General features: G+C 38.8%; 1 protein-coding gene across 2 annotated transcripts; it reads left to right on the forward strand.

The window, feature by feature from the left end:
- The first annotated feature begins 502 nt into the window (after positions 1-502).
- Positions 503-25,222, forward strand: pnoca (prepronociceptin a). Of its 2 annotated transcripts, none has more exons than XM_074666752.1 (3): positions 503-594; positions 18,240-18,373; positions 23,006-25,220. In XM_074666752.1, the coding sequence occupies exons 2-3, from the start codon at positions 18,254-18,256 to the stop codon at positions 23,630-23,632; spliced, it is 747 nt and encodes a 248-aa protein (XP_074522853.1). In that variant the 5' UTR covers positions 503-594; positions 18,240-18,253; the 3' UTR covers positions 23,633-25,220. The 2 variants fall into 2 exon arrangements, with proteins under 2 accessions (XP_074522853.1, XP_074522854.1); XM_074666753.1 differs by having other exon boundaries at positions 513-594; positions 18,243-18,373; positions 23,006-25,222.
- Positions 25,223-26,829: the final 1,607 nt, after the last annotated feature.

Raw genomic sequence — 26,829 nt, forward strand, 5'->3', positions numbered from 1 at the left:
ACAGTTTTCCATGACTGAAGATATTTTTTTTGGTTATTACATGTTTCCTTTTATTCAAAGTATCGTTGTGTTTTGATCTTACATTCAGAAGATGTTTTTTAAAAGATGTGAAACAAAGCAGGACCCAAACTAACTCAGAGAAGACGCCTCCACTCCTCCCTTCCTGTCCCTATCCTTATCTTTCCTCCTCAGCCGTGTTTTCTCTTTCTCAGAATTACTCCCTCAGTTCTGCTCCCTTCATCTTTTTGCCCCTATACTTCTTTCTCTCACATCTGCTTTGCCTCATATCCCTCTTTTCCTATCCATCACACCTTCTCTCTGCCCCCTCATCTTCATTCTCTTCCTTCCTTCCCTCTGCTCTCCATCCCTCCCTCCCTCCCTCCCTCCCTCTCTGTGATGAAGAAGGGAGTTTTGAAAGAGAGGGAGAGGGAATCAGAGGGGGAGGTTGAAGGGGAGGGGGTGGGTCTCTATAAGAGCAGCTGCCTCCAGCCTCCACGTAGCCAGAAAAACCACGCTGAGACTGAGGGAAGGAAACGTACGTTGACAAACATCAGCCTGCACCCGAGGGACCCCCACGATCTCACCCTAACACAGGTAAGAAGACCCTGCAGAGATGGAGGGAGATACAGGTGACCTCTGACCTTTGATACAGGATCATTGCATGTTTCTGTCATAGTGACCACCTGCCTGGAAGTGAATTTTATTTTCACTTCTTCTCATTGGTTGCTTCTAAGGTTGCTGTTTTAGCATTTGAGCTGAGCCAGTTTGTGGCTTAAAATTCAAACGCAAAATCTTATGTTGACTGAAAATGTTTCAAAAAGTCAAGAATTATCACATAATCACACTTTTTAAGAAACACGTGATTTTTGACTCTGCAGTCTGCATCTTTTGTCTGTGATATCTACTTTTGGGTTGAATTCTGCAGCTGTTGTAACACTCTGACCCTCTGACCCTTCTTACGTCTGAGAGATTCAACTGGATTGCAGCTTTTTCTCTTGTTGACCTCTGTGACAAACCAAGCGTTTCCCGGTTAATGTCCCAGGTCAATCTTCTTACTGATCAGTCACTGATTCTCAAATCAATGTAAGACCTCCAAAGAGACACCATCAGACTTACAACAGGGCTTTAATGGAGCATGCTCGAGTGGATAAAAGCAGCTATAACGTTCACACCACAGAGAGCGGGAGGTGAAGCCTCTCTGTGAGGACTAAACTTCGCCAATGTGTTTTGTTTTTGCAGTGAATAGGTGTAACAGAGGTGATAAATCGTTCAGTGTGATTAGTTGTCGATCATTAAGGCCTGATTTACCGCCGTGCTCTCATGGGCTCCCTGAATGAGAGAAGAGTCTTTGCAGAGAGCTGCTGGGTGTTTGTGTTTGTAGTTTGAGACAGAGAGCGATGAGGAGTGATTAGGCTGAGTGCATGTTGGTGTGTCAGGGTTAGGCTCACTTTGCACCAAGATAGTTTTGAAGGTTTTCATGTGCATTGACAGGAAATACCTGTTTATGCAGAAAAATGAAAAAACCTTGAATGATTGCATTAAAAAAGGACAGTTTAAATATTTCAAGCTTACATACATTTGATCTTAAACTGATTGAAGAAGTGATATTGAAATAATTTTAAAAAAGAGTATTTTGTGGAGTGATGCCTCAGTCTTGGGGTGTCAGTGACTGTGTGTAACTGAGTTTGTTGAATGGTGAGCTCTTGTGTTATCAGGTTACATCTTGACTGTTTTAAGCTCCCCGGTAGTATTTGACCATTCAATGACAGAAATAAAAAAAAAATCAAGTCTTGATATTTTTAACTAAAATTATAAGGTGTTTATTTACAAAAAGAAAAAAAGTGTAATTGTAGATTGATTTATTTCATGTTTTTCATGTTGCAGTGTGATGCATAAATGAATGGATGAATAAGTGTTAGCATTGTATGTATTTACGTCTACAGTTCCATGTCAGGTCAGTTGTAGTGTTTGTTTTTCTGTTTAGGAACCACCTGCGAATATCCATTCAATCTGCCTTCAGGCATGTATGTGAAACACTGATGGAGTTAATAAACTTTTAGATTAGCTGTCACGCTTTTCTTATAGGTTTCATAATCAGCACTGTGTTTATGTTTAGCCTCAGGCTCAATTTGGATCTAACCTTGAAATAAACTCTGCGAAATAAAGCTCCATCTGAAATGGATTATTGCAAGTTAACTGGATTTTGATGTCTGCAGAAAGAAGCTGATGAATATCTCTCGATAGTGCTTATGATGAAACAGCGTTGTTTTAAAGTAACTCCGTTTAAACTCTTCCTGTGACGTGAAGCAGATTCAAGTGGAACCTCTAAGATGTGCAAAATTTTAGAAGCAATGAATTTATATCTGTCATGATGACTCCACTTGTCAGGGATAAATATATCCGAAACGATGTCAGTAATCATGACATGGTTTGTGCATTTTGGCTGGATTACAAAACTAAAGTCACACAAAGACACACAAACATTTGAGGCAGTGACACACAGGACGCAGAAAGAGAGGAGATATTGTTAAAGCATACTTTGATAAGATTTCATGCAGAACATTTTTGAACAATCCAACTACAGTCTTAAAAGTCATTGGTTTAATTCCCTAGGATGAAGCCAGTGTATTCTTTCTCTTACTCAGTGCAGAGGACAGAGACTTAATGAAGAAACAAGATAAGTTGTGTAAGGAGGTCCAGTGGTTGTCAGGCTTACAAACACCAAACTGCTTTATTTCATTAAAATTGTGCATAAGAAATTAAGCAAAACAAACGAAACAAAAAAAAAAAGATTGCATTTTTTTTCCATTTGGATATGACTGAGTATGATATCTTACTATAGAATAAACATAAAACTTAAAAAAGGTATGATACAATGATAATGGCCTTTAGCAACACAACATAACACAATATAAAGGAGTGTGAACACAGGATACCGTATGCCACAGCATGATATGATAGGACACTAATCACACAGTACAATACCTTATTACGCTGTTTTCTTTCCAATTACTGAGCTGTGTCAAAGACTTTTTACACAGAGAGCAGTTAGCTGGGAAAATGATGCAGCAATAAGAGGCAGAAATCCATCCTTCACAAGCTCCCCCTGCCTGTATGGACCTAACCTCACTATGTTTGACCTGCTGAATGTGTAGAAAACATGTTACAATCAATGACGTGATATTTTGACTGATCCTGTCAGCTAATCTAAAGATTCAAATGATCAATAAACCAGGAAAAGCTCTAATTATTATGTGTAGATGTGTCCGGCTTCCCAATAACTGTCACTTATGTATCTTACCGCACTGTAAACCCGGAGAAGTTGAGTTTACTTGAAAAATGCTTATAAACCGGTTACCTTTAAAAAGCTAAGTAATGAAGCATGAAACTTAAATTAATTTAACGCTACTGAATTCTAATGAATGTCTTTCATCAAATAAACCTGATGCTTATTTTTTACAAATGAAAATATTAAGTAGTATTTTTTTTAAAAAAAGGTTGCATATCACATAACGTAAGAGGTTGACCTTACTTGAAACTGAGATGTGATATCAATAAATTCACCTTTTGAATTAAGTGCATGTATTAATAAAAATTGAAGCAGATCTGAACTAAATTAAACAACAGCCTGAAGTACAGCTGGGTCTTATATTCAAACGGTTCCCTTCTCACTCATGGTTATAAAAGCCGTCACAACAAAAATCAGCTTTAATGTCATAACTTTAGTAACCATGAGTGAGGAGGGTAGGGAGTAGATAAGAGACCCTGCTGTACATTGAAACATTGTTCTTCAGGGGAAACAGTTTGTCTAAGCCCCACAGCCCTGACTGGTGGTCTGTGCTCCATGGCACAAGGTCTTGTACCTACTGACTTTTGCAGTGCGTCTAATGGGTAATAAATTTCTAAATGAAATTTTGACTGGACTATCATGCAAATCAGGCCAATTTTGAAAATTTTAAAAGATATATTTATTCTTGACACAGTCAGTCCACACCACGTTAAGAATAGACAGCTGATCATTGCCGCAAGGAGCACAGACAGCTGGTCCATGCTGTGACGTGCAGGCAGTCCGTGTTATGTGGAGCACAGACACCTTGTGCTGCTGTTGCACATCTGAAACTACAGCAGGGTCTCATATCTACCGCGTCCCCTCCTTACTCACGGTTCCAAAAAGCAGTCACAAACTAATGATTTTAAATTGTGCTGACCTAAACAGTAACAAAAGTTTAATCTACTCAGAAACACTTTCAACACTGAAAACCCAGACATTTGAGTAAATTGAACTTGCTAACCCATTTTAAGTTTCCATAGATCAATCCAATGAAGTAATTTGAAATTTGGGGTTTACAGTGCATGTGTTTTGGATCTTAAGCAGCAGTTATCAGCCTCCTTACAGTGATGGCCTGGGTAACTTTATGGACTCTTTTTTTTATTCAGGTTTGACCCCACAGTTCTTTTTATAAGGTCTTTTATTGAAGTCAGACTACAGCACAGCAAGAAGCAGGTTTGTAGCCTGATCTCGTTGATTTAGATGTTTTGTGACCCATCAGCCCTGAAAACTCAATCATTTTATTGCATGTAGTGTTACAGTGAGTAACGATCAAAGCCTAAGTCTCCTCATGACCTTCTGACAGATAGACTTTTTCATCTTTCTTTTGGTCTTCTGTGATGTGCTCTTTCACACTGATGGAGTTGCATTTCAAAAGTCAAAAGTGCAAACAAAATGGAAAAATAACGTGGGAAAAAACATGAGAGGGTACAAAGAGAAGGAGGACCTTTTTTAAGGTCTGGCGTCAACATTGCTGCCTCTGTCATACACGCTGCTTCTGACGCCACGGTTTGTTAAGTCTGGGTGTCGCCTAGCTCAGGGATTCTCAGAGTCTTCAGTTCACAACCACAAAACAGTGGTGATGGATACCAATAAATTAAACAACAGAATAAACTTGGATTTAGTTGATCAGTGGAAAATTAAACTGCTTTTGTGCACATATTGCTGTGTTTTCTGAATTTATCAGCTGCGAACTGATAGAAGTGTTGTCTGGCTTAGTCACCTCAGGTGTGTTTGCATGGTTTTGTTTAACTCTAACCTTTTTTTACCACCACCAAGAAGGTTTTGTTTTTGAGAGACTTTGTTTGTTTGTCTGTGAACAACATAACTCAAAAAGTAACAAACTGAGCTTGATTAAATTTTCAGGAAATGTTAATTTTTTTTTTAAGAATTCTTTATCATTATGAGATAGGGTCATTTTCACCACACGTATATATAACTCCACGATAAATGGTCAGATTGCTTTGCAAAATGATACAAGACAAGGTCACCATAATTTCAGACAGATGTAGAAGTACGATCCAGATCCTGGCAATATTCTGGATACTAAGATCTGGAATATGAAATATTTACTGGGTCATCATAATTTTCAACACTGTCAGGTATCAAATTATTGTACAAACCTGCAACTAACACCAAATTGACTATCACACTATGCTTGGTGGAGGTCTGCTCTCTCTGAGTTCTTATCTAGTTTGTTTATATTTTTACAGTCATGATGAAGTATGCGTAGTGTTTTGTGACCCAGCAGGGGGATCCCGACCCCTTCTCTTGGAACAACTTTTGCAGCTTAGCCCCTCTTTCTTCCAACATCATTGCATTACCAAGTAGTCTGTCATGTCTGTGAGTCAAGTTACGGCCTGAATTAATTAATACCTGTGTCACAGGAACTGCCTTAACAGACAGAAAGATACTACTGACTGACCTCTGCCGTAAAGGAGTCCTAGCACAAACTGTCACAGAACAAGACTGCATGTAAAGGTTTATGCAGGTGTACCAGCCTCTGCTCTATCAGAGTCAGAAACATATCAGTAACTGTCTCTCCATCTTCTGAATCGGACTTAAGTCAATGCTCAAGTCCAAATCTGAGTCATCAGCGCTGAAAATCAGGACTCAGGTTGACTCAGTGCAACACTCAGGTTGGACTCAGTGCAACACCAGCAACAAAACACTGCATACACTCCTTTTTTTCTTTAGGAGAATTAGCCTTAGAGTCCAGTGCTGCACACATTTAGCTGCTTCATCAGTTGTACTAATTAAAAAGCAATAAAATCTTACAACACTGAATAATTCTCTCACACTCACCCACACACAGATACACACAGAGAAGCTGGCGCTGATGATAACCCCAAACAATACATACAGCTCATTACCCGTACTGCACATGTTCTGGTTGTACACAACATGAATAAATACAAGTAATAAAAAGAAGAACAGCACGTGTCTCTGGCCTGGAAAGCCTTTTATTCCGTTTTATCACCAGTGACCTTGCTGTTTTCACCCACAGCACACACAAGCCTTTGGACAAACTCCCCTCACCCTGGGAATCAGTTCTCATTCAGAGGCTGTTTGGGGGAAATGATGGATGGGAGGAGAGCTGGATCACAGGTTACTCTGCTGGCGTGTACGGCTCTGCTGGCTGCATTGAACTGTACATGTGGAGTTAATCCAAGGATACAATGTTCCTCACACTGCAGGGTGTCTGTCCATCCTTCACGCTGGGAGGTTTCACAGACGGTCCCTCCAGTCTTTGCTGACCCATGTGTGATCCTCTTTTCTGCCTTTGTTTCAATATCAAAAGAGAAATGACCCCTGACTCATGGAGCTGATTCATTTCAATACTTGTGCTGTTTTGATGATGAAATGAGAAAAATCAGAGCAGGGAGGGTTTTATCTTTCTGCAAGCTTCTTGATTTGTTGTCTTGCAATCCTGCTGATAAAAGAATTGAGAAAAACATCTGTACATCTTTGTCATCAACATTCAAATGTTGGTTGCAAAACACAGAAAGGTGCAGTCTATTGTGTAAAAGTAGCCAGCTGTCCTTTTGAGGATTCTCAAACACAATGAGTAGTGCGCCAGTGTATCGTAGCCCAGTCATCTCTTCTAAGATTTTAAATGCGGTTAAACACAGGATGACACCAGATCTGAATATTAAAGACAGTTATTTTGTCACCTGGCTTACACACCTTTATGATAACAACAGGGCTTTTATCAAGGAGGGAAAAGATGGAAATTATCGTTTTGAAAGTACCCATCCAAAGTCCAAGATGAATTTTTCACCTAATTTGCTCATGTCTTTCTTTTAGAATAAATCTACAGCTTATTACATGATGTGTAAACTTTACAAAGCTGTCCCAAGACATTTTAAAAGAAAGTCCTTCAGAGGTGAGAAAAAAGCGTACAATACATACTGCAAAGCTCAGACTTCAACAGAAGAAATCAAGTGAATACATAATAAATTGTTAATGTTTTGGTCGTAATCTAATTAATCTTGGTCTTTGGTCTTGATCCAATACAGTCCTGATGTTCTTACAATTATAAATGTGGTCTGAAGTCCTAATAATGGATAAAACAAACAAAAAAAATGCAATCAAAATAGTATCAAATCATGGTTTGACAGAGTCTGATACATAGGGGGAAAAAAAGTCGGACTTCATTCTCAAAGTCAGTCAAAACCATTGTTGTATAGATCAGTCATTTTAATAAATCAGAAGTAGCTTGAATGCTAACTTCACCCTTTCTCTCGTGTTTGCTGATTGGTTATCAAAAATCTTGACTTAAGGATGTTGATTTGAGTATCTCCATCCATCACACACCAGAATATATAATAATTACTTCTGTGCAATAGCAATAAAATGTCAGTGTTTATGCAATAACCCATAACTTGTGTCATTACCTTATAACATATATCCTCAGTAAATGTACGTACCTGTATATTTTGTACTCTGTTTTTTACACTTTTTGATTGGGAGTCACTGTAGCAAAACTACATTTTCCCCTCGGGGATCGATGAAGTATTTCTGAGTCTGATTCTGAATTATAGTTTTACACCGCAAAAACTGGCTTATTTGTTGTACAGACATTTTATCAGACTCAATGTGAGCCAGATTCCTCTGAGCAGTCCAGAAAAATATCCAAATTGAGATTTTAAAAAATGTTCTGAATGTAGAGAAAACAAATGAAAAAAAAAACATAAAAGAAGTTTTGCTTAAAAGGTTTCTTGAAAAGAAAATGATCTCTTGTTGAAAAAAAAAAACGTAACCAATCTTTTGCAGCCTTTAAAAACAGTGTAGGATTGCTTGCTGTGATTTCATTTTTTGCGGTTTGGCTCCCCATCCCTTAACTCTGAAAATGGCTGTAAGATGATGTTTTTTAAAAAAGTGACTCAGTAAAATCTGCTGCTTTTATTTCAGAGTGTGATACCCAGACTAAAAGGTTTTGTGAATTCTTCTGAGTCACAGCCTGAAAACACAGAAATTTGGAAAAAGCCTTTCTATTAAACTGCCCGTCGCTGACAGGGTCAGAGATATCTTTTGACTTTTGTCTCAGCAAGCGCAGAGGTCAGAAAGAAAACCTCGGAAGAAAAATGGGAAAACAGAATCCTTTTCTCCCATAAAGTTAAAAAAACCATTATTTTGTTTTGACTAGAGGGAGCAGGAGGATGTAACAACAGCAATGATGGCACCAATTTGTATGTCACTGCCACATCTTTAGGAAACGCAGCCATTAGCCCCGTTGTTTGAGTCACCTGTGAGGCCTTGTGGATATGAGTCATATAGCAGAAAATCATGAGTGAGACACAGATAAATGGCAAGTTTGTTCAGGTGGGACCAAAGGGTAGACAGAAATATATATCAGAGTGTTTTCTCATCTCTAATTATACACAAATATTTCATTTAAATAAGAGTCTGTTATGACCCCTGGCCTTATGGTGCACCCCTCCAATCCATTAATGGACTTTAGGTGATTAGATGTATTGAGAGAGTAAATTGATTTAGCTTAGCGTGTCTGCCTGTAATGACCCTGCAGTAACGTCACACACAGTCTGATTGACAGGGAACATCTTGTGAGAGCACTGATGGTTCTTCACATTGGTCATGATGCCCACCCACAACCTGTGACCAGGGGATGACAACCAGAATCATAAAAAAAGCACACATATAAGACGCCGTGCAGATGTTGTGTTGCTTTCTGGGAAGATTAAAAGGCTAAAAATAAAACACAAAGGCTGCGTCTCACATTGACTTCTCTCTGCTCCTTGTGCTTCGTTTCACCCTCAATTTTTGGACCATTTTGAGTGCGCCGGCTGAGAAACCAAAGTGCACTACATTTTACCGTACTGTCAGTGTGGACGCACATATACACTCAAAACAGTAAGTGGAAGAGCAGCAGTACACGATTTGAGACACAACCTTAGACTTCTGCTAACTGCGCAATTTGAGCCTCCTGAGAAAGAGGTTTAATAATCAATGTGAAATCTCTTTTGTTATCAAAAACCAATAACGTTGAGCCTCTTGTGCATGCTTAAGTACTTATTTTGTCACGTTTTGTTCATGAGACAAAGAGTGTGAAAGTCTGCGACAAAGAAATAAGGAAGAAAAAGGCTCAGTGGGTGCAAATGAGATGTAAGGAGTGAGAAATAAATGCACATACATATAAATCAGAAGATCGACAGTAAAATATAGATTATATATTTTTACAAACTGATTAAGGATCTACTGACTTGGAATGTGTCACATCTGTGTCCACTCTGCCGTTCTGCTAGTTAGCCATCAATATTAAAACAAAGAGCGCAATGTATTTTGAGTGGGCCTGGGACAAGCTGTCAGTCAAAATGACTTTTCTGACAGATAAAGTAGTCCTCTGTGAGGCTCTAGGCAGAAGACTAAATAACATTTAATTACCTGTCAAAGTGACTCATCCACTAACAAAGCCAACATCATGAATACACTCTAATCAGTCAACATTTGATTGGTCGTCTTTGATATGCTGGGCACTCTTCCTCTTAACAGTAGGAAGTCATTGTTCTGCACTTTAATATACAGCTACCTAATTAAAACCTGCCCTTTATTTGATGATTATGCAGTCATGCCGTCATTTCACTACAACGCTTTATCAAATCATCAGCTGTATCAGTTCACATTCATCATGCTGTCTTGAGATCCCTTGAGTTATTTTATCTAAAGAGACACAAAGAGATTTAGCCATGCTGACCTTTTGATTTAGATCCTGTTTTAGTTTAGAAATACCCAACACTGTAGTCGAAATGTATTATTCAAAAGATTTTTATTCTAACTGATGGCTTAAATGCAACTTAATGATTAATCAAAATGAATGAAGCATTAAACTCAGGTTTTGCAGAATAAATCAACTGATTTTTCCCATGTTTAACTGTTGACTACAATTTGGCTTTTTTAAATGGGAAGTTTATTTAAAAGATTAACTTTTCCAAAAACTAGCATTAAACACTTCAGATAAAGACACAATTAATAAACAGAATACCACAACATGCCAAAAAGAAGGGATAGAGAGTGGGGGACAGACATGTATAGCAAAGGGTCCTGGCCGGGATCAGGTAAAACCACCAGGCCATGACCCCCTTAAAGGAATGTATCTTGGTTTGTAAAGACAAATAGATCTCAGAACTGAGTCCAAGCCAAAGCCTTGGATGTTGTATTTAAGATTTTAGAGTTGCTTTTCAGGCTCTTATTTCTTCTGTTATCGCACTGAACTGGGTTGCAGCAGGTTTAAAGGTAGATGTGAATAATTTAGAACCGCCCCCACTCACTAATTGTGTTTTTGTGATTGCAATAGCTTAAGCGGCCCCCACCACGTCTGTTTATCATGATGCTTTGCTTTGATAGATGTGATAACTTGAAGGATGACAAAGAGCACATCATCTTGTGGGCTGAAAAAGCCATCCGCAGAGTGTTCTCTGCTCTCTTTACCTTAAGAATCTGTAATGACTTTAATTATGATGTGCTTGTGTCAGAATAACCCTGTGTCATGGTGACAACTTTACCATTCAGAGTCAATGTTAGATGCTAGCCTAAGATTGGGGATACAGGCGTCAGTGATCATTGTACAAAATCAGAATTCATGCTTGTACAAAACAGGAGCTTAGACTGTATCATATGTAGACATAGTTTAACGTCATCCATCTGTTCCTGATACAGAGTAATGAAGCCGATCGTCGTCAGGGGCCATATTGGCCTCAAGTCTCCACACTAACAGCTACAAGGCACCAGACCTGTCAGTCATGTGAGCTGTGGCTCTGATTGGACAAACTCATGATCTTAATATCTTCTAAACTACTGTGTTAGAAAAAAATTCACCCCCACCACCAGTGTGTGCTGATAGAGAAATTCAGACCACAGCTGTGTTTTGATGATGAAAATTTCTGAATGAAGGCTTCATAGTTTAAGACCGGAGCTTGCTGCTTGTACAGGAGTCATAGTTTCTGCTAACCTGCTCAGAAACTATCAGGCATGAACGACAACACTGCAACGACACAAAAAAAAAAACTTTCTAGAGATTGGCCAGAGGAAGTCTAATATTTCACTGAGTTTGGATTTTATTTGACATTTGAGAGGATGAAATTTTTGTATCCAGTGTAACCAAACAGTTTCTATGGAGCTATAAACTAGCTAATTCACTACAGTAGAGTAAAATACCCTCAACACTCACAACACACTTTACAGAAAATATTCTATTTCTTCTGAAAAGCAAAAAGGCAGCTGTTTTCACTCAGTTTTTCTGTCTGTGGCTAAATCCACCCATCTCTACCACCCTCAAAGTATTACATTAAGACAATTTACCATGATGTAATTAGGGACGGGTACCTGGCAATCGGTACCATTGCTTAATGGTTCCAAATTTTCGATACTTTTTTGTGTTCTTGTGGTACAAAATATCAATTCGTTCAATAATAGAAGATAAAAAAAATCAATTTACATATTTATTCTACTAAATCACCTACTCTTCCACTCCGTCACAGTCACAAGGATGCATTTAGGTACCTAAACATGGTACCTTTTGATTTTCCGTGAATCGGTACACGGCACTTTTGACAGAATTCGGTCAGTACCTATAAAAGTACCTAATTCAGTACCTATCCCTAGATATAGTGCTCTCTGAATGCAGAGGAGGAAATGTCACTCTCTCTATGAAGGATGAGTTGTATTCCACCAAAGCCTTGGCACACAGACCACCATGAATGCTGTGTAAAGGAAATAATGAGCAGACAAAGTGGAGCATGACCAGTGCTCCTTCTGATGCAGGCTATAAATGTACGACAGCAACAACGTCATCACTGGCGTCCAGTGGGACAGGTGAGTGACATTCACTCTGGGTTTAATAAAGCAGTGATTGAATGGGACTGAATTCACAACCTCTGTCTCCTGAAGTAAACACTGACAACTGAGCAGGAAAAAGACAAACACAACAAAACATGCTGCTCGTTATTAGGGCTTGATTGCAGAACAAAAAGTGTAAAGTTAAATAAAATATATGTAAAGTAAGAGAAAACTGACTGACTATTTAATATTTAGGATACTTTCTGGTTTCCTGTACATGTATGGCTTTGTTATGTCCAGATGTCCAGAGTAAAAAAAACACCCACAAAGTCAAAAAAGTTGGATCCAGGTACCCAATGTGCTGCTGTGACGCTGACAGTGTTGTGGTGATTACATTTAAGTGACGTAATAATCTCCAGTTCAGCTTTGAAAAATAAAGAATAACCGCTAAGACGGATGCACACTCCTTCTTTCGTTCAACCACGCGTGAATAATCCAGCTTTAAGTCGCTCTCCAGCCCCGGAGTAATTTATTTTTTGCTTCCTTCTCTTGATGGGGAAATGGTTTTAATGGAGGAAAATAATGGTGGACACAGTTGATAAGCCAGCATGAGGAGTTCGAGGGGTTTGAACTCGAGTGAGTCGTGAGCTGCTGGATGACACGACTCAGACTTGAATTTACAGTTGAACGTTTCTTAATTTTAGGATACATTCATGACTTAGAATGCCTTTTAATCTACAGCATGAGGTGGTCACAATGTTTAATGCTTTCCATGAGTGACAGAATCAATGCTGTTGGTCTAATTTCATGAGTTGTTTTTTTTTTAATCTGTCTTAAGTTTTACACCTATTACTTTAGCTTTTGTCAGCATTGTGCACTCCTTTGCTGAGGCTGGACTTTTAGATAAAAGAACAGCTCTCATACACATACTGCTCAGAGAAAACAGGATGACCCTGATACCACTGAGAAATATTTGAAATATTTGTTGGACTGGGGGCTCCCTCCATTTGAAAGCAGCTCCTCATTCATTATCTCCTGGACTGTAAGACCTCCATCATCAGCAGCGCCTCAGTGCAGCACCAGACAGTAATGACTTAATTAACTGGTTTATTTGGTGGTTAATCAGTTAATTAAAAGCAGAGTAATTGAGTTTTAAGGGCTCTTGAGAGAACCTGGCAGACGTCAGTAAGAGTCCCCGTTCATTTTAAAGAGCTTTTTTAATACACAGAGAAGTATGCAGACAAGAAACAGATGAGGGTGTGAATGTGTGCGTGAGCATCCGTGTGTGGACGCCAGTCATAACCTGAGACAAGCTTTGGTGACTGCTGCTGGGTTGTATTTATCCAGAGTCTGACCTCATTTCACCCGCTCTTAACAAATGAATTATAACAGATTTTTTTTTTACTATTATTATTATTATCAGTTCTAATAATGTTTGAAGTAGGTTTGCAACATTTTTCATCAGAAACTCTCCGTGGGGTTTTTGGGAAATTCATGAGAATTTTCTGGAATTTATATGGACTGATCTTACCTGATCATACACATGCATTAATATTTAACATTTTGGATTTTTACGCATGCAAACATGTCCAATGCAATATTTTTAATGGCATTATGACCAAATTTTTAGGTATTTTCCATCTAGTTGTTATGAATATAGGCATAAATATTTCTCATAAGCAAGCGCACACAGATGCCTGACACAACATTTACAAATGACACTAATTAGTCATAAGAACTGTAAAACGTTAATGGTTTACCCTATTGCCAAACAGTAGAGGATTAGCAAAATGAGCAGTCCATTATTCACTATTTTATGGACATATAAACAGAAGGGTAGATGAGAGCTGGTATTCATAAGCTAAGCTAGCTATCTAGCTAGAAACATAGACAATATATTTACCTCAAGATTAGGGACTGACAATTTTTCTTTTTAGCTAGCTAAATTAGTAGAGCCAACATAATTCATTACAAGTTGCTAATTTAGCTTGCCAGCATTACAATTCACGTGTTAACTATGCCAGCTCACTACAATGCAAATCATTCATGTCAGTCAGTTGGTGGTCAAATCTGGCTAAGCTGACAGAAAACTGGCTAGCTAGCTGGCTAGCTAGCACCTTAAAAGTGTGCACATTTTGATTAACCTTTATTAGTTTAACTTAAATGTGTCCATTTCTTAATGTTAAACAATATCATCAAATATCTTTACCTCAGTATAAATCCAGACATGTGATCTCAGTGGAAATGCTGTGGTAAAGTATTGATTGATGCTAATGAAAAGTGCTTGGAATTGTTTGCACATAACAAGAAATTTAAAAAATTCCATGCTAATATTTCCAGGAAATTTTGGGGAAAATATATTTAAGTTGACCACAACAAAACCCTGAAAATTTACAACATTCCCAAGCTAAAATATCCATGGTTTCCTGAAATTTATTGGAAATTTTCCACATCTTAACAACCCTTATTTGAAGAACAACAGAATGGCCAACTCCTTTCGAACTGGTTACAAAAGCCATGAAAAGTTTGTCCCAAAATAATTTTTTGCCACTTTTACTGAAATGTCTTCAAACTATTGGATAAACTGGAATTACATTTGATCAAGATCTGGGGCAAATGTCCCCAAAGTGTGTATTGACTTTATTGCCCCCTTCACTGCCAAGACATGTGCTGTGGCCATCTGTCTGATGTGGGGGCCATGTCTAGAGGGGTGGCTAACTCATCTTCCCATATCACCACTTGAAATCTGATTGGCCTTAGCTACAATCAACCATTTGCCTTGTCAGACACCAGACACATTACTGCCCCCTCTGGTCAGTTTTTATTTCTGGGGGGGTAAACGTCTTATTTGAACTTCCTGTTGGACTTTGGTCCATGCATCACATACTCCAGAAGAAAGAGCAAGTTGACAATAACTCTTTAAGACTGCAAGCGGCTAGCCAACAAGGTGTTTCCTTGTTATTTTGAGGCAAACAAATCAACTACAACAGGCAACATTACCAGAGCTCACACAGCTGGAAGCGTCTGCTCTTCATCCACCACAGACACCCCCAGCCTCTTGCCTAACTTGGTCGGAAGTGAGGTTGATCCTGCCTGCTCCATTAGATTGAGAGAGGAACCTGATTGTTTGCCCGTAACAAAAATTGGTTTATTGATGAGGCGATGGCCTGAAGTGGGGAAAGGTTAAATGACAAAATCAATACAGAAAGTGTGAGTTGCATTTCAAATGTACAGAAGCTGTAGAAAAAAAGAGGACAGGAGAGGTTATTGAAAAGGGAGCAGAAAACAGTACAGCACTGTGAAGGAGAGCAAATGAGTAAATATTCAAGGTAACAGAGGTGTGCGCACTGCTGACAACATCCCTAAGAGTGACCTGTCATTTAGACTCCAGCCAGTAAGTTTGAAATCCAGTCTGACATCCAACAGTCAACAGTTGGTTATGTGATAATTAGATGACTAAATCGGGCTAACAGACATATTGGCCAAGCACTGCTGTGTTGAGGACAGTTGGATTATTGTTCAACAGAATTCATAATTTTTTATTAATTCTGTTTTCATGGAGGAGGGGTAGGCAGGACCGTGCAGCCAATCAACAGGAGGAGACTGAAAATATCTGACTGCACCCAGGATAGACTTTGACTCTGAACAATATCTTCAAACAACAACAACAACAACAACAAAAACTTGTTTAATACCCATTAGCTCTGGTCTAACACAGTTAAAATTTTGCCTGTATATGTCATCAGCTTTCTGAAGTTTTTTTTGAAACATCTGCAGTAAGACGACAGATCTCTTTCCCCCTCTTGTTTGTCCCCACTCATTCCTAAACAAAGCCGCAGCATGTGTGCACGTCCTCTGACCACGCCTCATTAGATAACAGAGGGGAAATGATGCAAAGTCTCCTTCATGCATGATCCTTAATGATGGCAGATAATGTTTTAAAGCCAAGTTAGCAGAGAGTCAATGACAGGAGGATGGAGAAATGAGACACATTTTGACTAAATAAACACGCCCAAGCTGTCTAACTAAATCTACGTCCATCTGCTAATCTGGTCCCGCCCGGAGCTGTCCCATAATACTCCTGCTGTGGTGTTTCCACAGACAAACTGAACAAGATCGACACGCTCTTTTATTGTTTGAATGCTTTAAACTAATTAATTAAGATAAATAATGATTAATTTTGATTAATTTTACCAGAGCTGCTATTTAAGAGATTGGAAAGAACTGCAGAGCAAAAACACTTTTATCAGTTTTTAATTACTCTGAACAAATCCAAATTTCCAAGACATTACAAAGAAGAGTGTGATTGAAGACAAATTAGATGTACTCTCTGCCAAATTAGCTGAAGAAATGATAAAAACCTAAAGGTAACGCAGCAGTGTAAACGTGTGTGTCTGTTAATGTACCGATTAGAGGGCATGAAGTGTCTAGATGAGGCATGTGTGGATTTATTTGTGTGCTCTTTTTCTGTGTCTGAATAGTGTGTGTGTGTGTGTGTGTGTGTGTGTGTGTGTGTGTGTGTGTGTGTGTGTGTGTGTGTGTGTGTGTGTGTGTGTGTGTGTGTGTGTGTATGTGTGTATGTGTGTTTGTGTGTGTGTGTGTGTGTGTCAGAAACAAACAATGACTCAGTTTGTTGCCAGCGGCGATAATTGAGGCATCAATTAAAGGAGTTAACGAGTTTGTTTAATGAGATGAAAACTCTGGTCGTGTTTCTGACGTCAGACTCACCAGACTGGGCTGTTCCCAGCAGAATAAGGTCAAATCATTTTTATTTTCCCTCTTCTTTACATCCTTCATGTCTCTTTTTCACATTTTATTCCTGTGGTTTTCTCTTGGACCTAATTGCAGAGCCCATCAGTTTGTCATGAGGGTGCTGTTGGCACAACGGGAAATTTTTTTTAAAGAATACCTCTTTACATTATTCTCTTGGAGACCCCATGGTGTCAGCTGTCAGTGAAATTGTACTTTTAGATTACAGCCATGCAAATGGTCAAAAACCAAAGTTTATGTCCAAACAGCGAAATGCCTGTTGGAAGTTCAGCATGGTCATCAGAGACTTTTTTTGTAGGTCTAGATATAATAGTTCTAGCCAAAAAATTTCAGGGCTCTAGCTCAAAGTAGCCTGAGGGGCTGCAGTCTCAAACCCCTAGGGGGCACTATGGGGCATTTTTTTTTTTGCAAACAGTGGAATCATACATTTTTTCACCATGACTAAATTTTGTGGCTAGGTGCGTTCGTGTTTATCTCAAATAAAAGGCATGCAGTTTGGGGCTAAAGTCTCTTAAGAAAGAAAGAAAGAAAGAAAGAAAGAAAGAAAGAAAGAAAGAAAGAAAGAAAGAAAGAAAGAAAGAAAGAAAGAAAGAAAGAAATCCTGAGGGTTTCAAGAGGGCATTCCCAGCACCTGCGGTTGGCGGGCTCAGGCCCTAACAAGTAGACCAGTTTCTTTTTTCTTCTTCTCCACTCTCCAGGTACAAGTGGGAAGACAAGTCAGAAAGCCATTTTCCTTTTCTTCACAACCCAATCCTTTTCTGGCCTCTAGGAGAGGCAGCCATGTTTTACTTGCTGGTCATTGACACCCACTGTTATTGACACCTTTCACCTGCAGTAATATTAAATGTTTGATTCCATAACCCTAAGAGGGGAAAAAGACTACCTCAAACAGTCTGTGCTGCATTTTAACACCCCCTTACACCAAACGTGTACTCTCTGACTTTATCTAATTTATTCCAACTTAGTGTTTCACATACTTTTACTATACCTTTGTGACTTTTTGCTAAGCCAAGCTAAAATTTGGAGGCTTGAGTTAGCTATGAAATAACAAGTAGTTGAAACATTTGCTTTCCCATTGCGTCTTGTTTCCTATCGTCCTGAAATCTTTGTCTTTGTTGGTTTCATCCAACACTATCGCTGCCATGGCAAAGCGGTTCAACATGAAGCAGCTTTGATGTATAGTTGGCCCAAGACAGACTGGTTCAGTACTGTATGCTCAGGCAACAGCCTTCTCCCTTCAAACTGCAAAACTGCATTACAGAAAGAGAAGATAAAGCATTTATGCTTATGACAAACTATTTGCAGTGACGTGTGTGTCTGATGTGCTCTGCTCTGTGTCCTGCAGCAGCCGGTGGGACCATGAAGACTGTTGTGGCTCTGCTGCTGCTCTGTCTGTGTCATCCTGTCCAGAGTGACTGCCAGGCAGACTGCCTGTCCTGCAGCAACATCCTGCCCAAACAGCTCAGTTTCAACACCATGGTGAGCAATTTGAATCACACACACACACACACACACACACACACACACACACACACACACACACACACACACACACACACACACACACACACACACACACACACACACACACACACACCATAATGGGCTGCAAAAACTCACAGCTAAAATTGAAAACCTAATTTTTCAAAATTCAATTAGACACAAACAGCCGATGATTCCTAAAATTAGATCTAACTTTAAAAATTACCAGCCAAAACACAGCCTTGAGTGGCTGAAATGAACAAATTTCTGTCAGTGTAATATAAATTCAGTTTTCTCTAAGGGAAAACTTCCAGCCTGCTGTTTGTTGCAGCTTATAGCTGTCGAAATAAAGGAAACCACACAAACACCAATTTCGAAAATAAATGTTATTTTTACAGCCAAAATAAACTATAAACAAGCTTGACATAAAAAAAAACAACTGCACTCCAAATAGCCCATTTCTCTAACAGCTCACCCCTACAAAGGGGTTATCAGTCTACGTCATAAAGCTGCGCACACATCCTGACTGCAGAAGCAGCATTTAGCTCCATTCATTTAGACGAGTTAGCGTTTTTTAAACACTAAATTAAAGCTGTTAGAAGCATCAAAATGTACGCTTGTTCTGTGGTCACTTATCAGAAACATTACTATACAACAGAGGCATGTTCTGACAAGTTTTGACTGTTACAGCACAACTGTGTTTTGGAGCTAAAAGCGACCATGCTAACTGGTGACTCTCAGCCGACAGTATTAGTGATTAACAGCCTAGAGTCACAAGTTAACAGGGTCACACTTTGCACTGAAACACCAGCGACGTCTGAGGGTGTTTACTTAAATTGTGTCTTCTTTATCCAACCTTGGTTAACCAGGTTTGACCACATGCAAGCAGTATTTACTGCTGATACTCAAAATACAGATTTGACTTTGCCTATTTAATGAAAAAGATGGGTGAACCTACATGATTAACAGAAACGGATCCTATGACCAAAGTCAAATTATGGGATGAAATGAAATGATTAAGCAGTCTGTTAATTAGAACCATTAATATTGTGATTTGGTGCAGTTCTCTGGATGTAGTTTTCTGGTTGCTGTATTATGAACCTGTGTGCTCTTTTTGGTTTGGGAGGCTTTCTGAATTGATGACACACATTTACGCTCTGGTATGTCACAGTCTGGTAAGTGTCCACAGATAATGCAGCCATGAGCATTGAGCGACAGTTGTGTGTTTAAATTGCTCTCTGGGTACATGCTAGATTTCTCAGCTAAAAACCTCTGTCCACCTAATATCTGTCCAATTGCTGATCTCTTCTGTCCACTCACTGCTATTTCACAAACCTGGGAGCCGTTTACAATCCGTATGAGTGCTGATATTTAGTTTAAAAATGGGATTTTTGGCGGTTAACTCCCCCATGTCAATTGACAAAGCACTATACTTTACAGTGCTTTTGCACCCAAGTTGCATGCACATCAGGTGTTGTTAAAAAAAAATCCCTCTGTACAAAGGGTTGGCATTTTCAAGCTACAACTCCACCTCTTTACCTCACTCTACCTTGACAGAAGCTATGAGTATTTCTTCTCTTTTAGCATCATTAATACGCCACTGCCCTGAAATTAGCTAACAAATTCAACATCTGGAAAATAAACAAACAACAGACAACACTCTCACACAGAAATAGCAACCCACTCCACAGGGCTCTTTAGATTTAGTAATGAAATAAATAGTGGCCTCTAACCTACCTTCCTTCCCTCCATTCATCTTGTCCTCTCTTCCCCTCTCCCTCACTGAATCTGACTCATCAAATTACCCTTTTGCCATTTGAGTTTTAATTTGTTGTGGCTAATTGATTCCTGAGGATAGATGTGTGTGTTTCTTCTCTGTGTGAATGTTCCTCTCTAGTTAATGACATGTAAGCTCCTTAGACTTTTAGTGAGGACATGAAGACATTTAAGTGTTTGTTTTATTTCTAAGAGTGAGCTGTTTACGGTAAGGGTTTAAACCCTTATGTAAGCATATTGACCGAGTATTCATTGTAAAATATTTGACATTTTAAAGGCATTTGTCAATATTTTCATGACGCATTTTCCCTCCTCCTCCATGCCTGAAAGGGGTTTTATGTGCTGATCAATGACAGAAGAAGGCTTCCATGATGAGAGAGCTTCATCAAACCAGTTATGTTTGTCATGAGATGTAGCTTGTCCTCCCTCAAAAATGCATGCATGCATACATAGCCATTGAACCATTAAAGTACAGGGAATAGGAAATAAAAAACTAATCCAGAGTCAGTTGTATGGTTGATTTTAACATCACTCTTGAACTAAGTTTAGGCCATTGCACTCTATAATCTCCAGTAAATCAGTGGCAGAGTGATTAAATTGCATATTTATTATAAATTTCAGGCCTAATATTCAAAACAATCTCACTTTACATTGCTAGATGACACTTACACAGGATTTCTTGAATTGTACGTCACAGCAGAAGAAAGCTAAACAGGAGAGTGATAGAGCACAGGCTAAAACACGAGCTAAGTTGTTAGTGGTAATGTTCATTCCAACCCACAGTCAGCAGTTATTCTGCAGTGGTCTGTTCAAACTTGAGTCTATCAATAAAATGAAGAGTGAGGTTACGTTAGCGCTGCTTGGTGAGGTTGGAGTTGGTAAATGAGCACTGGTAGGACATAGCCAGGTTTCACGTTTAATGACGGTAGGTGATGGTGCTCATGGGAAATGGTGTCTTTAAACCATAAAAACACTAACAATTCCAGCCAAAGGCATCACTGCAGTCAATTCCAAAGAGATTGTATTCACAGAGCCTTCAATTTGTGGTCTTTAAAGTGACACAAAAGCAAGGTTCTGGCAGATTTGTTTGAAGTCTTTAAAGACTGTAAAGGGGTTGATCTGATGTTGCAACAAAATAGAGTATAGAGTGTTTGCACTGACGTCACGATTCAGGTAGTTATCCGGATGTACTGCTGCATTGGAGGTACACGAACGTAACCATTGAATGGACGGAGATAGAAGTGCATGGTAAAATATGACTTTAAGATGTCTCATCCGGCAAAAAGTGTGGAAAAAAATGCACAGAGTACAGTAAAACCCTTTGTGAAGGACTCAGCAAGCAAGAAAAAGAAATATAATTTGAAAGATTATGCCTAATAAGCAGGAGCGACCCATACCAGGAGCCAGCATCCTTATCATCATCTACCCAAAGGTATGAAAACAAAGGTGTTACCATTATTATTTTCATGGAGGAGAAGGTCCATGGAATAAATGATATTCTTTTGGGAGAGGCTAAATTTTGAAAAGCCTCTAAAAGACACTGAGTTTTTATTTATGTACTTTTTATTGCCGTGAATTACCTCTGATCAAAGTTATACTCTGTCACAGTATATTTAATGTTATTAAAGTGTGATGGACAGAGAACATGACCTACCTGACAGGAAATGCTATAAACAGACTCAAGTGTTGAGATTAATGACAGATTATTGCCTTGGAAATGCTGATGGATTTAAGCTAACCACAATGTTCTCTGTTCTTCAAACAACACTCCTTGCCCTGATCTGGGATAATTTTTAGTAGTGAAAAGCATATGAAATGTTTTCTCTCAGTCCAATCTATGAATACAGCAAAAAACACGGCAGTAATTTACCATTTTGTGCAACAACGAACCTATATATTTGCGAGTTCTGTTGTGAGAGTGCCTCCAACATGGTCGGACTCGAGTTCAGTACAGTGCAGACAAACACAACACCCACACAACACTTACAGGCATATGCACACCCCACACTGCCCATCCCTGGATATTACATGGTTTCTGTAGTGTGACCCCTCAAGTCCTCCGGCTTGTCTGTCTACGTTCCTTTAGTTGCTTGTTAATTAAGCCTGTAGCATGTAGGATAAATGAGTTTTGTACCGGTTAAGTGCACAGAAAGGGGTTCTATACATCCTTCCTGAGTTTAGGAGCTCAAATTGGGAGTGCAGCACATGGGAAGGATCATCTATGATGTTGGTTGCCTGTCAAATAACAGACTGGTCATATATGTCCTGGGGGGCAGGGGTGGGGGCTCCCCTATAACCTTCCCTGCTGCCTTAACCAAGGTGGATATTTGAGCTTTATGTTCAACTGTCAGATTCCCAAACCAATTAGTCATCCCAAAGCGCAGGACCGACTAAATGGTCGCTCTGTAGAAGATCATCATAATGTTTATGATTGTTTAATTTAAGTGAGAGTGTGTGCAGTTTATTTAAACTATGTGAAAAAATAAACAAATTTTAATCTGAACATTTTAAATGTTGATACAGTCAAAGCATTGGACCGAAAAAAAGTGTCCACACAAAGGTTTTTTTTCTATCTGATAGGCCAGTTCCCCCCGATATAACAAACTGAGTAAGATGATCTGGTCTGAGTTTTTGTTTGTTGTGTTTGTTTTGCTTTAACTTAATTTATTTAATTTCAGTTCACCTTTATTTTACCTGGACTTAACACATTCACATTGACCTTAAAAATAGCCACATACTTCAGTCTCTGCAGTCCTTGTACTTTGAAATGTGTTGGGTCATTTTATTGTCTATAACTTTAGCTCTTTAAGTCAGGATAGTAAATGAATTTGTCTTCTGTGTCCCTTTCTACAGGTGTGTCTCACTGAGTGTGAAAGCAACATCTCTCCTGCCTTCTACCGTGACTTCTGCCGTAAAGTGCTGTTGTCTCCCCTGTCGTCGCTCAGCGCTTCACTGCGCAAAAGATCTGAGGAGGAGGCAGAGGCGTTGTTTCCTGAGGAGGAGGACGAGGATGAGCAGGCAGAGAGAGGTCTGTTGCTGCCCATTGCAATGCAGAGGCTGGATCACATGACCCGGGCACTTGGCGTGGATGAGAGGGCTCTAGGCATCAAGGGCAGCCAGCTGAACACTGCCTACAACTCCCAGAATGCTCTGTCTCTTGAGGATGAGTATGAAGAAGAGGCAGGGCAGGAGGAAGGAGCCACTGATGTAGCAGCAAGGGGACAGGGGGATCTGGGGCTGAGCCTGTCTAAGAGGTTTGGCGGCTTTGTGAAAGGAAGGCACGGCTACAGGAAGCTGATGTCTCCAGGAAGGTCTTACCAGAAGCGGTACGGTGGATTCATCGGCATCCGGAAGTCTGCCCGCAAGTGGAACAACCAAAAACGTTTCAGCGAGTTCCTGAAGCAGTACCTGGGTATGAGCACTCGGGCCACTGAGTTCAACAGTGTGTCAGAGGATCTCACCCAACAGAATGAAGTTTAGCGGAGTGCACCTTTACAACACTGGCATAGGAGAAATTCTTGATGTATTTTGGATGATCTTGTTTCGTATTCCAGTCACCAACATGTCAAACTTTAAATGATGTCACCAAAGTTGAGTGTGAAAAGAGTGAAAGGTGAGCCCATGACCTGATGAGGTTTTCAGACTGAAAGTGAAGTAGTTGTTTTGCAGGGCAAAATTACAAACCAAGTCAACTGTTTGAGGGGCAACAATGTTCATGACACTGCCTCAAAAAGCTTGCTTGCCTTGACTTTATCCTGGAGTTCTAAGACAGCATCAGAAATGGCTGATTTTAAGATACCCCTCAAAGTATAATCAAATTTAAAGCCTTGTTGATTTCAGACAGAGGAAATCTTTTGGTTGATTTACCTCTGTACAGGGTCTATTAGGCCTCATTGCTACATGTGTATTGAATGTAAATCATAGGGGAAAAAAAGTTATATTTTGGGTAGGTCACTAGTGCTGGGTCAATCTGAGTGTGGGTATCCAGCATAAAAAGTCAAACCACTTTAAGTACATAGAAACGGTAGTATAGTTTATCACAATCCCTGAGTGAAAAATGTTTGATTGTGTTCAGCCAAAACTGATAAACACAAATGATGCTCATATGTCAGTACATCAAGACAAAAACCTGCTCCACTTTCTGTCTGAAAACGGTGAGAGACTCACTTAAGAGAAGCAACAATTCATGTGTCTTTGCAAAGACACAAAAAATACATTTATTATTTTGAAACTTTTTGATTCAGATAAAAAAAAGAAATGTCTCTCAGTGATCAGGCCGCCCTGTAATAAGTCTTAACCAGCCTAATTCTTTGGGGTTTTACCTTATGAAAACATTTTACTCTGCATTTTGAGGCGAATCTCCTTCTCTTTTACGAAAGCTCTTGTTCAGGAGACCCTCCTGCTGCCCCAGAATGATTTTTAGTCAAATGGATAAATAATTTCACTATGTAATGCTTAAATAATAGCATAACAAGTGACTCTGTTTTCTGTGTGCTTTCTGAACTTGGTCATTAAAAACGGAACAAATTCCCAAAAGGAGCTTTTTACAGTTGCTCATATTAGCTTCTGTTCTCTTGCAAGACCACTTTATATACTTTACCGCCATCTTGTGGAAAAATGTGTAACTCTCTTTTGAGGAACAGATACAGTGTTTGGTCATTAAGCTTTGGATAAAGTCAGCAGTATTGTAAACATACTTTTTGTGATTTGTGGTGAATAAATGAAATCATTCAACAGCTAAAAGTCATTGTCTTCATCACTGTGCCAAATCACACCTGAGGCAGGTACTGAGATTTTTCCGTAACTCTGGTGCAAAGGTGAATTTAAAGAACAAACAGCGGTCAAATCTGTGTTTTCCTGTACTATCTGTCTACCAGACTGATGTTCTGAACATGTGAGTGTCTTCTCTGACTGGCTCTTGAGAGATGCCAGATTCCTCTCTGTACAAACAATGTTTGTTTTATCTATTCAAACTGTAATGGTGTGAGGTGTTTTGTTGCCCACTATGAAAACTTGTAAATAGCAGAATTTGAACATGTCAATAAAAATAGTTTACTATTTCCTTTGTGGCCTGTCATGCAGCAACTGATTCTGTGTCTCGAGGTGATTTGTTCTTCATATTGGTTGTTTCATATATTACATACAGTGTTGCTATAGTTACCTTGAAAAAGTAACCTGATTACTGATTACATATTTTAAAAGTAAATGATTTACTTAACAGATTACTTGATTTTAAAAGCAACTTCGATAGATTACAAGTTACTTTTTTAGTTACATGTAGCATTTAAAAAGCATTTAAGAACTTTCTTTTTTAAGCAGGCTTTCAGAGCCAGTAATATCGATGTTAATTTTTAATTTTTATTGTATTTAAATCAAATGTTTTTTAATGTGAAGCACTTTGTGATGCCTGTCTGTGAAAAGTGCTATACAAATAAAGGTTACTTACTTACTTACTTACTTACTTACTTACCCTCCACAGCCTCATAGAGCTGCACTATTTGGCATTTATATAATAAATTAAGTCTACATGCTTTGTTATTACCATGCAGAGATAATTGGTAGTTTAAAATATGCACTTCACAATTCAAAACAACAAAAAAACTTTAATTTTATACATTTTTAAGTTTGAAATACGACTAAAGAAGGCTTGTATTGAACTATTTTTGGCACACTACTACAGCACTGTTCAGTTAACTTTTGGATTTGAATTACTTTTTTATCAGATTTTTTGTTTGTTTGTTCACACTGTAGCCGGTTGATCCTGTATCTGTAATACAAAGAAGCAAAAATAAATGATATTGGTTTGTGGGCTCACACTATCCCCATTGCCAGAAGTGAAAGTAATACATCACATTTACTTACGTTACTGTGCGCTATTGGTTGATTTTTTTGTGTACTTAATACTTTTTCAGTAATTTTTAAAATCTGTAACCGAAGTAGATTTTTTTTAGTTATGTAACTTGCTACAATAAAAAAAAAAAACTTAACTGAGTAAAAACAATAGGCTAAAAATAAATTCAAAAAGATAAAAACAATAATAAAAACAAACAAACAAACAAAACAATCAGAAACACATTGCTCAAGAGACAACTATGGCCACCACAAATAAGCACCACAGAGGGAGAATTGAAAACCAGGAGTGAATGACGGGCAGAACAACTACCTGGTGCTAAATCACAAGAATGATGAAGATGAAGACAACAGTGACTCAGACCTGGGTTGAGGTGAAACGTCTAATCCCGTGACAGAAAACGAAGTAAACCCCTGGCCACATTTGAGGTAACACTTTGGCTTCAGGTGCAAGAAAGGCAACAGCATCATTGTGCACTGTAAGCTGTGTTTGTTTAGAGTGACCGAGTTAGCAGCCTATAAAAAGTCTACATAAAACCTGCACAAATACATAAAGCTAAGATAAATTTAAATATTTCTGCCATTGTAATGGAAGTTGAGTTATGCTTCATAGTTTAGTTTGACGAGGTAAGGCAAAGGGTGTGCTTCGGCAGGAAATATTTTGTCATGTTGATATGTTTTATGTTGTTCATACATTTTTACTTGTAAAGATTTCCCTTAATTTAACAATGACAACTTTGAAATTAAAATCCTTGTGTCCTTAAATTCCCAAGGAGAGATCTGTTGTTATAATAAAAGTAACTCAGTACATCTTAAACCAGCTACTT

The sequence above is a fragment of the Halichoeres trimaculatus genome, unplaced genomic scaffold (genome assembly GCF_033239565.1).
Source record: "Halichoeres trimaculatus isolate MK-OKI-2021-1 unplaced genomic scaffold, fHalTri1.1 fHalTri1_scaffold_3, whole genome shotgun sequence".
NCBI classification, from domain to species: domain Eukaryota; kingdom Metazoa; phylum Chordata; class Actinopteri; order Labriformes; family Labridae; genus Halichoeres; species Halichoeres trimaculatus.

Coding starts and splice junctions, on each gene's coding strand:
- pnoca (XM_074666752.1), top strand. CDS start 18,254: ATGAAGACTGTTGTGGCTCTGCTGCTGCTCTGTCTGTGTCATCCTGTC. Junction 18,374..23,005: donor AGCTCAGTTTCAACACCATG/GTGAGCAATTTG, acceptor CCCTTTCTACAG/GTGTGTCTCACTGAGTGTGA.